General features: G+C 37.9%; 1 protein-coding gene and 1 long non-coding RNA gene across 2 annotated transcripts in view; one reads left to right on the top strand and one right to left on the bottom strand.

Annotated features, from left to right (window-relative positions):
* The window catches only part of LOC113830699 (ephrin type-A receptor 6), an 818,688-nt gene that overhangs the window by 591,576 nt on the left and 211,996 nt on the right, over positions 1-15,116 (top strand). The window contains exon 11 of the mRNA XM_035444430.1: positions 10,876-11,061. Within this exon, the coding sequence (XP_035300321.1) occupies positions 10,876-11,061 (186 nt within the window). The remainder of the gene's footprint in view (positions 1-10,875; positions 11,062-15,116) is intronic.
* The window catches only part of LOC113830876, a 113,291-nt gene that overhangs the window by 95,634 nt on the left and 2,541 nt on the right, over positions 1-15,116 (bottom strand). The gene's annotated exons all lie outside the window — the stretch shown is intronic.

Raw genomic sequence — 15,116 nt, forward strand, 5'->3', positions numbered from 1 at the left:
GGACAATCTATGTATTCAGTTGGGCCCACTCCATGTCCATATGTTGAAGTTCTAAGCTCCAGTGTAAGAGGTTAGATTTGGAGGAAGATATGATTTCTAGTAGTTAATTCAGGTTAAACAAATCATAAGCAAGTTCCCAATCTTTTAAGAATGGAAAGAGAGCAATTTGTCTCCCAGTGAGCTCCAGGAAAAGAAAAGGTGATGTTTCAAGGAGAAAGAAGTCACTTATGAGCCAGGAAAAAAGTTCTACCAGGAACAGAAACAGCCAGTGTATTGAACTAGGACTTCCCACCCTTCAAAATGGTGAGATGAGCCATCTGTTACTTAAGCCAGCCACTCTGTGGCATTTTGTAATGGCAGTCTGAGCAGACTGAGACAGGAGGTGATGATGAGATGGTCCCCAGGAGACTCCAGGTGTTAGGGGATGGGCAGATTTCAAGAGAGAAATCTGAGCAGAAAATGTAGATGTGGGATTTATCAGCATAAAGGCAGTAGTAGTTGGCAATTGGGAAATCATTAACCTAATATAGGAGTATGCCTACTGAAAGGAGTATATACATGAGAATATATTTGCACACATATATATATGCATATATATAATACATAGATTTTATATGTAATTTATTTCTCTAAAAATATTCAGTAAGGGGTAGAATTAATTCTCAGTTCCAGTCACAACATGAAAAGCAGGTGCAAGATGGTGACCAAACTAATAGAGACATACTGCATGTCTTTTGTACTTTTTCCTGCAAAACAGACAAAGGAAACAGGCACAACTATATTTTTTCATTATATTTTATTTTTAGCATGATTCTTCTGATAGCAGAGTAGAAAAATCAATTTTGATAGATTATCAAGCAAACCTTCCTTTGAAATGCAAATCATTTTCACTATAAAGAGGATTGATCTCTTTCAACATATCCCGAGGCAAGAAAACTGTTGCTATGAGAGTCCATCTGGTAGCAGCTGATACTCTTGATAGAAAAGGGATTGTGGATGTGGCACTGAAATTGTCTAGGGGGAGCAAAGCACTCTCTCCATGAAGGGAGTGCTGGCTTCTCTGTCCCATTGTGTGACAAGCACTGTTATATCATGATATAAAAAAACAGTAATCTTTGTTGGAAACATTTTCTTCTTCCAGCTGTTCACAGAAGCATGATGTTTTTGCTCTTGGACTACTTTTTGCTCCACCCTTTCCCTACTACAGAGCAAGCAGGGCAGCCTAACTTACAGCAGTGGGGCTTGGAGGACACTTGATATAGCATTGTTGGTTTGAAATCTAAGTGCCAACCTCACGTCCAAAGCCACCTTCTCAGTGAACCACAACACATGATACATTACCAATATAACATACATAGAACAGCTTAGATTATAGTTGATGATTAACAAAAGAATAAATGTATCAAAGATGGATTTTAATGTGGATTTCAACTAGTCAAAGGTGTTATGTTAGTAAATACTATTTATATTGTTGCTGCGTGACAAAACATCTTCTGGGGAGACACTACACACAGATCTACTCAACACAGATGGGGAGCCCACAACAGGCCAAAGTATGGGTACCACTAAAGTCCAACTTGGTGAAAGAGTAAATTTCATTGGGATTAATTAAGGAGTATGGGTAAAGGGTTACTTCCAGAAGCAGAAATGGCTCAAAGACAGCAGCATCACTCAGTTGTGTGACAGTTCACAAAAGCCAGGAACCTGGAGCACACTGCAAGCCTACAGGCAGCTTAGCAGGGTGGAGGGTGGCCTTACCATGTGACTCTGTGTAAACCTTTTTTCAGGCAGCTCTGCTGGGTTTATGCTTCTTGCAGACAACTTGCCCGCCTCAATCTTTGCAGGTTGGTTCCTCAGAAAGTCTTCTTTACAGCTTTAATTGCTTATTCTGGGAAGGAAGGGCCTGATGAATCTGGTCAGTTTCAGAGACTTCCTGAAGTTTCATTGATTGTTTACTGCTTAAGGTGTTTCCTGGAATGTTGCAATTGCAGAAAACTGTGACAGAACGACTGTGACAGCAAAATCTACCCAGAACACACTCTGTTTAAATAAGATGTGCCTATTTCTCCTTTAAATAATGAAATGCTCAGAATATGGAAAACTAATATGGCAACAAAATGTTAGGAATAGCCTAGGCAGAGTTTGAACTTTTTGAGTGATCTGGGAGACCGGGGAAGCAGGGACTTGCTCTCAATTAGATGTCCAGAAACAGACAATTCCATGTAATTTATCTTCATTTTTCAAAATGAGAAATAACAATTGTATATTACATTAAGGGCCATGATGTGATGCTCTCATAAATGGTTGTAGTTTAGAATTATTAAATCAAGCTGATTTATTTTTAAAAACCAATTGTCTCACATAGCCTTTAGAAGTACATCATTTAAACCTATTCTTTTAGCAATTTTGTAGCACACAGTGTATTTTTTAAATTATGTAGTACATTAGGTCCTTAATACAAATACTTGCTTTCTACCTAAAACTATTCACTTTGGTCAGCTTCTTCTCTCTCTCCCTACATATGCCACCTCAGACCCTGAAACTCTTTAGTCTATCCTTTACTTCAGTCTATTTGATTTCTTTCAATGTAATTAACTCTTTCGGTATTCTTATAAGGTCAGTTTGTATTGATGAGCAAACTGAGTTTTTATTTGCTTTATAATTGTCTGCCTGTCTGACTGCACGTTTATTGCTTGAGACAAGTCTCTATATAGCTCTTTCTAGCCTGGAACTGGCCTTCCCAAACTTGCAGCCAATCTGGTACTCTTGTCCAAGTTCTGGGTTATAGGAAGACTCAGACAGACACAGCTTAGGGCTCTCTGTAGTTGGTTGTATTAGTTTCTTTTATATTTCTGTGATAAAACATCATGACCTAGTCAACTTACAAAGGGAAGGTTTACTTAAACTTATGGTTCCAGAGGAATGAAGTTCCATCGTGGCTGGGAGGCAGCAGGTATGACAGCTGGAGCAGCAAATCAAGGGCATGCATGTCAAACGACAAGCAGGATGCAGAGAGAATAAATTGGGAATAAAGGCCTTCCCCAGTTACGCACTTCCTGCAGCAAGGCCACACTTAGGAAACCTACCCAAACGGAGCCACCATCTGATGACAAAATACTAAAACATCTGATCCTACAGGGACATTCTAATTCAAACCACCATACTTCTCTAGACCACAGTGGGAAAGAAACAGTGAGGTTCAGGGATGTTTTGGACTCTGCTATAGGACTAATGTTCGCAAAGCTGTGACAGTGGCACCTGTGGGCAGGAATCCTATCAGATCACTTGAGAGTCTGATTGCTACCAGGCTGTGGGGTAAGAAAAACTAGAACTGAGCTTAGAGTTTTGGGGGAGCAACAGTGAGCAAAAGACCAACAAACTTATCTGGGACTTTCTCCAAGGTATTCTCCAGACAAGAAAATTATCAGAGCTATAATGGAGCATATAATGGAGTGAGGCCTAGACAGGATACCTTCAGGATCTGTTGTAAGACAGAGATGGGGAAACCTGTCCCATTAGCAGTGGTAGAAAGTGTCCTATCACCTTGAAGTAGCAGTACTAAACTCAAGTTCAATTGAGAGGCAATTAGAGAAAAATGACAGTAGAGATCTCAAGTCTACAGCCATGATCAATGTCAGCAGACAGACAGACCTGTCTCCAGTGCTCTTTTGCCAGGTGGTTTTATTTGCAGGCTCAAGTCCAAATGGGTCTAAAGCCGAGCTGTTTGGCAAATGATGTTGCATCTGAAGCTGAAGATAGAGCATAGTAATGAATCTACCATACAGGTATGTGTCTGTTCTCATAGAATGACATTCCTAAGTCTTCGGCCCCATTGAAGTTTTGCAACCTCCTATCCCAACCCAAAACCTACCACAAAGAGACATTCACCTATAAATAGTACAAAACTTTTCTTGCTAGTGATAGTCTATAGATAGCTGGACTTTTTGTAATGATTTTATAGTAAAAATACTTGGGTGATGCTGGGTGTTCTAGTTTTGTTTCTGATGTTATAATAAAGCACAATGATGAAGAGCAACTTGAGGATGAAAGGGTGTGTTTCATATAATAAGGAGAAGCACATGTTGTATAGCACACACACAGAGCAGACTTTCTGGAAGCAGATGGTGAGTAGACAAGATAACCTCGGAAGGCAAATGGGAGGGAAGTAACTACTTGAATTACTTCCTGTTCATCCTGTTGATCAGTGAATTCTAACTGCAGTGTTAAGTAGATGGCCCAGTATGGGACACGTCTCACTGGATAGATGAGATGGTACACATTTATTAATGAAATGTACTTCCAGCCCACAAGAGAAAGACAGGTCGTATTTTGCAGGTCTATAAAGAAGTTATACTTGGGGGGGCAGGGGAGGGAGAGGGAACTGGGACTGACATATAAAACAATCTTGTTTCTAATTTAAATAGAAAAAATGGAGGAAAAGAAGCTATACTTGGGAACACAAGGAATGATGGTTATAGGATATAGATTTTATAATATCAAATAAGAGTGAGCACCCTAGTTCATCCATGAGGGTTGCTGGCTTAGTTTAATCCTTCCATAAGCTGACAAGGATTTTTGTGGAATGCTTTTCTCCAGGCCTGTCATGGCCACTGCCCCTTGAACTCCCAGCATCTGTGATTACTGCACAAAATTTGGTCCATTGATGTTCCATCATTGATGACATCATGAGGGATCCATGAGGCCATGTTTCTTCCTAGGAATTTATGAGCAGTTAGTAGTTACTAGGAGTGGAGCTTACTCTCCCCAGGGGTTTATTAGCAACAAACAATTGATGTGAGAAAGAATTTTGTTACAGGGTATAGCTGTTGGTAAGTTGCCCACATTCCAGTAAGGAATCCCAATTACACTCATTGGTTCACTATGCCGGACTTGAGTGAAATCATTCCATTGGTCTCTCATTGGTGCGCTTTCTAGGGTGAATAAAGAGCTTATTCACATCTCTCCAGGAAAATCACAAAGCGTAGCTGAATCTGGATGCTTGATGTTAGTCACTTGGTAGAAGGAGGGACTCTACCTGGCCTGCTTGATAAAGGGAGCACATGTGTCTAGGTAACCTAATCCGAAACAATGGGAGGAGTGGGCAGCTTGCCATGGTGCTATTCGAGTTCCTCCCAAGTGCCAACTACAAAACAAAACAGAAAAAGAAACCCACAAAATAATGAGTTGGAGTTTAAGGACACCTAGTGTATTATCCCAATAAAAATTTAGCTTTAAACAGGGGACACTGGAATAAGAATAAAACAAGAATCTGTTTTCAAAAGAGAAGTACTCCTTTTAGCCAAGAGAATGAAGTGTGTGGTATTTTGGGATGACATAGTGACCTTGCAAGTGTCTGAACTTGAAAAAAAAAATTATGAAGTAGCCTTTCTTTGTCTCATCTTGTCATGTCTCAGAATAGCCTTGTCTGAGGTTGGTATTATATCTTGTAGGAGAATAAAATAGCCTGTCTATGAATGCTGGGCGCACTTCCAAATGTACAAGATGGTATTATGTTAGTAGATATTTTTTTCCTTTTGTATTTAAATCGATAAGTGAGTTGAAGTTAGTAAGTTAGTAAGTTAGATGAAACTTTATTAGGGAAAGTGTTCTGGAGAGAAGATGACAAAGCTCAGCCTTTATAGGGAAATGATGAGGTGAGGACGGAACAAATGAAGACATTTGTATAGGAGATCATTCCAGTCTGAGGAAACAGCAAGTGTGAAGAAAAACACTTGAAATACGTGTGTTGGAGTTCTCCAGAGGATAACAATTCAGAGAATGAATATGAATTATATATATATATATATATATATATATATATATATATATATATAGTAAAGGGGATTTATTAGTTTGTCTTACAGGATAGGGGTTGTGTTGGGCAACAGGGTTATCTTCACAACAGTCTAGTAACTGCAGAATACCCAAGGCTGGACACTGCAGCTCCTCAATCTGATGCTGAATGCCTGAGGGATTCCTGGGGAGCCCCTGGTCCTTAGTAGGCTGAAAGGAGGCTGAAGTTGTATTCTGATGGCAGCCAAGGCTGCATCTGCTGCAGCAATGGTAGGGGAAGCACACTCACCAGCAGAGTGAAAGGCAGGCAAGCAAGCTCATCGCTTTTCTCTCTGACCTCTTTTTAGCTGAGCTGCTGCTGGAAGTGCTGCTCCCTCTAGGGGAGGTGAGGGCTCTTCTCTCCATTGGTCCTACCTGTAAATCCCTCAAGACTTGCTCACAGTCATCTTTTAGTTCGTCACAAGTTTAAGCAAGTTGACAAGATTTACCATCCCCCAAACCAAAAGATATGATTTTTTTAAAAAAAAATAGGAGTGTGGCTTTTTTGTTTCTTTGTCTCAAATTGTTGGGAATAAGGGAGAGCTGGAATCTCACATCACAGAGGACAGAATTTAGGGATGACTGTCTTGATCATGATGTCACAACTTTCCAAGCAGATTATACTTACTCCCCCCTGCTCTCCTCCAAGTTTCAGTTCAATTCTGCAGTTTTTGTGGAAAATCCAATACTAATTGATATTTTCACATGACCCTGTATATTATGCAATAAAACTGCTTGTCAAAGGTTTTTACCACTGCCTGGGTGATAGATGGGATTGTTAGCTAGGAAATGCACTGTCCATGGCAGAAGATCAATTATCCTGTGTATAATTTTCTTAGCCACCTTGAAACTAGACTGTGGTGGTTTTTACAGACCACCTGATATACAACACATGTGAGCTAGGGTTCAAATTTAGTAGTAGTGCAGGATAGTTTTATGTCAACTTGACACAAGCTAGAATCATCAGAAAGGAAAATTCAATTGAGAAAATGTCTCCATAAGATCTGCATATAAGACATTTTCTTAACTATTGATTGACAGGGCATAGACCAGCCATTGTAGGTGGTACCATCCCAGGGGTGGTGGTCCTGGGTTATAAGAAAGCCTTGAGGAGCAAGCTGAGCAAGACACAAGGAGCAAGCCAGTAAGCAGCAGCCCTCCATGGACTCTGTATTAGCTCCTGCCTTCAGGTCCCTGCCCTGACTTTTCTCAGTGGTGCGCTGTTATGTGGAATTGTAAACTGAAATAAACCCTTTCACCCCAAGTTGCTGTTGTCATGGTGCTTCATCACAATAGTAACCCCAACTAGGATAGTAGTGAAGGACTCATAGAGAATGGCTTTATCACTCTATGTACATTTCCAATCTAGTTCATGATTTAAACACTTAAGATAGCTAGAGTGTGGAGAGAGCATTGTTTCCAGAGGAAGTTTAGCATGTGAATCAATGAAATGCTAACAATGACTGAATTGCTCAAACAGCAGAAAACAGTGTTAATGATGATGAACTGTTGGGCCCAATAGTTGTTTGGTTGTGAAGAGTTTACTTAGCATGTGTGCTTCAGTTTCCTTGTTTTTAAATTGATTATTGGTACTTACTTTAAAGGTTTTTTTGAGAGATTAAAGCACATATTAAGTTCACAAACTCATTGGCACAAAATACCATGTGAGGGCATTGTAATAATATTTGCAATTATATACAAGTAGTCATTAATGTCATGTGCCCCTAGTTAATGGGTTATCTGTGAACTAAATTATGTATATAACTATTCACAATCTTATTGAGGAATAATTACTTTTACTGATAATTAAGTTACATCTAGGATGTTACTGTCACTTACAGTACTACTGTTACTATAAGTGACATTCACATAATGAATTCGTCGTTGGCAATTTATGAAATTATACTTTAATTAAAACACTTTCTTATGTGATACATCCAGGCCTTCTGTGAAAGAAGATTTGAGAGAGCTTTTTGGGTCATGCCTGAGAAATTCACTAAAAGTCTCAGTTTCTTAAGGCATGTTTGCCATCCCACCAACCATATTCATGATTTTTTAAATAACACAGGAGTGTGGCATTTTTGTTGCCTTGTCTCGAGGGGCTGGAAATGAAGGAGAGCTCGAATCTCAGGTCACTGTATTTAGTGCCAATGAAACAAGTGTGATAACAACCTGACCAAGTGGAGCTTGACAGGAAGAAAACACCTGCCTGGTGTTAATAAGATGCATGGGTTTCAGACAACCGAAAACCAAAGAAAATTACCACTATGTCTGTCTTGATAAAATACCAACAGAGCTGTCATTTATTTCATTGGACTCAAAAGTTTATTTGAATTCTTATGATATGTGAGTGAAAAAAAAATCAAAGGAATTTGGACTTAGGCCAGCTACTTCATTTCTAAATATTGTCAAATCTTTGTTAATACTAGCTAGTGTTTTCAGGTTCAGTGAAAGATCAAGAAAAGCAAAGAGACCTGTTTTATTTTTCTATATGTTTATTAGGAGGAGAAGTGTAATCAATGGACAAACTTCTATTACCTTAGTAAGCTTTAAGTATATTTGGCTTTGGTTTAGATATATTCAAACATCTTTTTTTTCCACGCAAAGGTCCCAGAAGCTAAGGAAAATGTTGCAATTTTCTATCAGCTGTTATTTTTGGTACAAATTAAAATCTTTAAAGAATCAAAAGCATTATGAAAGAAAAAACTTAGCTTCATTTTCTGTGAAATATGAACACCTATCTCCCAACAAATTGAGAGCATCCAGTTAAAATATATTCTTGTATTTCTTGCAAAATTTGGGCAAGATTTGTCAAGTCCAATATCATGAGCACTACATTTTCTAGGAAAAATGGTATCATCGGTGTTTTCATGTCCTTGCTTATGTGAATTTTTAATGTATAAAAGACATACTAAGCCTTGAAGCCACCTTTCCTGGCTTATTAGCCTATTTCCACCTGAGGGGATGCCCTTTTCTTTTATAATACATGGTTTCTAGTTCTAGTAATAAAAATAACAACAACAATAATAATCACAACTGGCTATTTTGTTAGACTTTCTATTTCTAATAGGTATATATGCACATAATTTTAGAAAGAAAATAATGTCTTTTTTACTTAAAATTAATAAACAGTGGTTATTATTCACATATAATCAAATTTCATTGACTATAATGACTTGATGAAAAGAAAGTGTGGATAACTGAAATCCATGACACTGCAAATTGTAATTTGATCTTCTATCCTCATCCAACAATTGATTAGAACTGCACACTAGCAAACTGAAGAGACATGAGTTTTTATTCCTTCCACCCTTAAAAGATTTAAACAATCTAAATCACTTAGGAATAATACTCCAAAGTGTGTGTGTGTGTGTGTGTGTGTGTGTGTGTGTGTGTGTGTGTGTGTGTGTGATAGCTTGTTACTTAGGTTTGATTAGTGTGTGCATGTATTTGAGTATGTGTGTATATTCATGAGTGCCGTGTGTCTTTGGTATATGAGCAAGTGTGTGGCTAGGAGCATGTGGAAGCCATAGGAGAATGTGGGTGTCCTCTTCTGTCATTCTCACCTTACTTCTTTGAGGCACAGACTCTGTCCCTGAACCTGGATCTCACAGTTTGTCAGCTAAGCTACAAGTCTGAGCAAGCTCCAGTAATGTGGATAGTGGGATCTAACTTTGTTCCTTATGCTACAGCAAGTGTTCTTGTCCACTGAGCCATCTCTCCAGCTCCAGCTGTTTTTATTTTGAGGCCAGACCTCACATATCACAGGCTTCCCTGGAACTTGCTTTGTAACTAGTGATGACCTTGAATTTTTTTTTCCCTTTTGTTGGTTTTTCAAGACAAGGGTTCTCTTTGTAGCTTTGGAGTCTGTCGTGGAACTCACTGTAGACCAGGCCAGCCTCAAACTCACAGAGATCTGCCTATCTCTAATCCCAAGTGCTGGGATTAAAGGTATGCACCATCACCACCAAAACGACCTTGAATTTGTGATATTCCTGTATCTACCTCCCCAATGCTGTGATTGCAAACATGCATCATACGACTGGTTTATACTGTGCTGAGAATTGAAGCCAGAGCTTCAAGGATGATAGACAAATATTAGCAACTGAGCTACGTTCCCAGTCCTGACATTTTATATTGGCAAATATTTGAAAGCAGATTGTCATTTATAATTTCACTATTTTTTTTGCAGAAAGGAAATCCTATTCAATAACAAAGTCTCAGCACTATCATGTTACCAATTACTAAATTGGCATCAAATATCAGGGTCTAAAGAAAATACAGATCATTTTCCCTAAAAAAAAAAAAATTAGATTCTGGAATGTTAAAGTCGTTTTGAGTGGTGTTTGTTTTTATGTACAGGTATGTATGTAAGGGCAATGGGACAGCTTCAGGAACAGTTTCTCAGAAGCCATTCAGCCTGATTTTGAGACAGGTTCTCATTGTCTTGAAATTTGCCTAGTAGGTTAGGCTGACTTAAACTGTGTGTCCCAGGGATGGGATCTACCTGTCTTCATCTCCCCTATACCTGTGTTCTTTGCATGGCTTCTGGGAATCAAACTCAGGCCTTCCTACTTCTGTGCAAACTCTTTTTAAATGAGTCATTTGCCCATCCCCTTAATCTTTGTGGAATGTATTGTGTTACCCTGAAAAAAACTGTGACCTTTTGTTCCCTTGTGTCCTCATCATTCATTTACTGTTTCTAACCTTTAATCTTTCTCTTCATTTTCGTCACACCCTCAACACACCAGTCTTCAATGTTCCTACTGTTCCTGTACTTGTATATCTGATCATTCACAGTCCAACATGAGGTATATCCCTCTCAGGAAGTCCTCAAGCCATGGCTGTTCTTAAGGGAAACAGTATTTACATGGACAGAATGCTCTAAGTGTTTTATTTGCATCCATCGATTTATACAGACTAAAGAAAACACATTTTCAAATAAATATTGCAAACTTGAAAGACATGTTCTTTTCTAAATGATAACATGGTAATTTGGATTTTCTGACATAGAAGTGTTTGATTTCTGGTTTGTTCTTTAAGGTGAATTTGGGGAAGTCTGCAGTGGGCGTTTGAAGACACCAGGGAAAAGAGAGATCCCAGTTGCCATTAAAACACTGAAGGGTGGTCACGTGGATCGACAAAGAAGAGATTTTCTGAGAGAAGCCAGCATCATGGGTCAGTTTGACCATCCCAACATCATTCGCCTAGAAGGTGTCGTCACCAAAAGTAAGTTCTGGACTTTCCTCCTTACTTCTCACATACTACTTTTAGTTTTTCTTAACTCATAATAACAGTACCATAGTTGTGAAGACAGCTTCATTCAGATGCTGTCTCCTGACCTAGCTTCTCAGTGTCCTGCCATGAGGCCCTGACATTACCAGAGCTGGCTGAGGTTACCACAGAGCTTTGGAATGGCATTACCTGTAAACTTTGTTCATTTATCTTAGCATAATGACTCAAAAGAAATGGATTATATTTCTCTAAATGTCAATATTAATAGAAGACATACCATCACTATTTAATTCATTAAAGTAAAATACTACTGCCTAGAAATACATTTCATAGACAAATGTAGAATGCTTTATCATAGGGTAAAACATTTCCAGAAAAAAATTCTATATGGAAGTCAGCTCTATTAATAGCACTATTAATAAATTATTATAGTTGATATAAAGTAAAGTAAAAGATAAGTGCTGCAATAGCAGTCCTGCTGTTACAAAAATAATGGAATCAAGGTCATTCTTTTGAAAATATTATTTTAAAATACAAAATTATTCATATACTTTAAGAAATTGGCTGCATATATTTGAACAATGATATAGGCAAAAATGTAATAATATTTCTCTGGTTTTGTTCACTAATGCATTAAATATAAAAGCTAATACAAAATAGCATTACATTTTTCATGAGAATTGCTCAGATATTTGAAAATATTTTTATTAACAGCATAAAAGTTCTTTAACAACCACTGAAGACAAGACTGGTGTCTGGAGAGATGGCTAAGTGGTTAAGAGCAGCTCTTATTCTTGCAGAAGACCTGGCCTGGGTTTTCAGAACCTACTGCCAAGTCCCAACTATATGTAATTCCAGTTCCAGTAGATTTGTTGATCTCTTCATGCCACCACAGGCTCTTGTAGACATGTGGTGCATAAAAACTCATACACGCATACACACACACACACAAATAATCAGATGAATAAATAAACATTTTCAAACCATTTAAGAAAAGTTGAAATTTTATGTTATGGTTAGAAATAAGCAAATAGGATAGCTTACTGAAAGCATGTGCTCAACTCTACGTCTGAAATTAATACATTCCTTGCACATGGCATTGGAAAAATGCCGCTCAAGGGAGCAGATTACTTGTAGCCTCAAGAGTTAAGAAAGCAGAGATAAGTACTAAAGATGATAAGCATTATGGTGGACATTTATTCTAGTGATTTTTAATAGGCTTTCAATATTCACCCATGAGTAATTCTCCCCTACAATTGCACTGAACTCATCCGTGTGCCCAAACTTGGCCAAAGGGACATTAGCAAGTGTAAGGTACATGGTGATTTATGTATTTGTTGATGTTTGTAATCGAGAAATTTTCTTCCTGACACACAACTTCCATGTTGAGTAAAACAATCTATGCAATGTTGCAAAAAGAAGTCCAGCAAGGTGACTCAATAGGTAGGAGGGCTTGCACATAGACTAAGTTATCTGACAAGGTGCCAGGAGAAAACTGCCTCTTACAGTTTTCCTCTGACCTCAACACCTATGTTGTGACACTCACATCTCCCTTTCACACACACACACACACACACACACACACACACACACACACACAATGAGTTAGATAAATGCACACCTTTTTAAAAGCAGGGAGTCAAGATACTTTAGTCAATAGTTCCATCCAAAGTGCTAGACAGTACTGAATACCAGGCTTGTGAGTGGACCATCTTAGACAGTACAACCCATCCCATCCCACCCTGCTCAGACACCTGCAGCTATGGCCATTTGTGAGGAAAAGAAACCCAATCAGCTCAATCTGGTCAACCTAATAAGTGATAAGAGAGGGGTTTTGTTTAATAATTTTATATTTGTATTGATTCTTTTAAGAGTTTCATACAATATATTTTAATTATATTTATCTTCCCACTTCTCCCTCTAACTACTCTGAGATCTATTCCAAGTTAGTGTGTCCTTTCTTTTTTTTAAAATTCCATCAGGTTAAATTTGTGGTTATCCCACATATTTCTGGTAGTGGGACCACCCACTGGTATACTGTAATGTACAGGGGCTCCATATATAAAGAAAAGTGACTCTTCCTCTCACAAAAGTCAAAATGTCTGTAGCTCCTCAGGTAGGGGTAGAGGCTTGTGAGCTCCTTCCCCTTCCATACTAGAAAGTTAATTGGTTTAATCTTGTTCAAGTCTTGTGCAGACACAGTCGCTGTGAGTACATAAGTTCAGCTGTCCTATTAGACACAGAAAGCATTGTTTCACTCTGGTTCACCATGATCTTTGGCTGTTATAGTCTTTCTACTCCCCTTTCTGTCATGGTCTATGAGCCCTGAGGGATGGAAGAGACAACCCACTCCATTGACACTTATTCTTTCACTTTGAACTCCCATCTACTACATAAAGATACCTCTCTGATGAAGTCCAAGAGCTCTATGATCTATGAATAGATAGAAACATGTTCATGTGCACTAGTTTTACAAATGTTATGAAGGAACCAACCACTTTCTAGTTGGATTTAAGTCCTGCTCCCCAGGAGGAAATGCATTCTTGAAACCTACAAATCTGATTAAGAACCCATGGTTTGTGTTAGTTCTTCATCCCTAGAGATGTTAGGGATGAACCTTTGCAATTATTCTGCTAAATGCACATGGTATCCAACTGCCTCAAAAAATTCATGTAAAATTGTTTTTTAAGTTATTATTTTAAATTCATTATTTCACAGCAATAAATGATAAATAAATGATACATAAATGAAGGAGTGAATCATTATTGGATTTCTGTTCTTGCTAGTTAAGATTTATGGACACTGGATAAATTATTTAACATCTCTATCGAACTTTCATGTCTGTAAAACAAGACTAAATTAACCATGATAACAGGTGGCTCTGTTGCACAATGGATAGTGCATTGGACTTCTAAATTAACAGTGATATAACTGATTGGAGCACCTCAGTTGCTTTTTTTCAAGACTACAAAGGATTTCTATACAAATTAAATCTATACATGTATACTGCATTTGGCATCATCTGTTGACTTCCTCTCATTAGCTTTACCACTTCAAATTATTCCTCTGTTTTTATATTGCCATTTATATGGCAGGCAAAATTTAATTTTGAAAAGGGTTACAAACTAAGTTTGATGCCAAAGTTCTCTTGGAAGGGTTTACACAAAGAACATCTAGAAATACACGACCAGGAATAAACTCAAATATTGAAAAGTAAGAGATCTTTCTTTTCTTCCTTTAATAAATCAAATCATATGTCTTTTCATCCATATTATGATTTCATCCATTTATTACCAAATATCATGTATATTTAAATTAGGATTTATTAAAAGAAAGATCTATGGCTCTAGAGAATGGGGAAATTAATTCTATATCCTAAGTCAAATAAATGGGTTTACTGAGATCATTGGTGGTGTACTTTGCTGTCAGATTGAATGTTTATTTCACATAAACACCCAAACAAACAGCACAGAGATTATGTCTTTAACAATTTTATCTGAAAACCAGACAGGTGACCTCTGTTTAGACAAATTTGTGTGATTCGAATACCAGTATTACAGTTTGATTCTTAAGAAAAATAATAAGGAAAAGATATTCTCATATCTGTTAAAAGAAACTGAGAAAAGATAGCTTCAGTGCATTCTTGATGACAATCAGCACTATAGTTTGAACAGCCAAGAGTGAGCCTCATAGGGGAGTACTGAAGTGGTGTAGTGAACATAGTGGGTAGGAGAGAAAGGCAATTCCGGCAATAATCAGTGAGCCTGTTTATACTGTTATCAGCTTGAGTCAAGTGCTATGGGATTGTTAGAAGAAAAGCAATAAATAAATGAATACCTCATTCCCATAAATACATGGTAATTGTTCCAAGATTGCCCTTAAGTAGCTAAGAGATAGCTAGCAATTAATGTTCCCTAAAGACACCCCCACTGCATAAAAGATGATACTGATGAAGATAATGATGCAGTACAAGGGCCTGATTGTAGACTTTCCTGGGGTCTGGGAAACAAATACTCCATTAAAATTGATGTAAGATTATAGATAAAAAT

The sequence above is a fragment of the Cricetulus griseus genome, chromosome 4 (assembly GCF_003668045.3).
Source record: "Cricetulus griseus strain 17A/GY chromosome 4, alternate assembly CriGri-PICRH-1.0, whole genome shotgun sequence".
Lineage (NCBI taxonomy): Eukaryota > Metazoa > Chordata > Mammalia > Rodentia > Cricetidae > Cricetulus > Cricetulus griseus.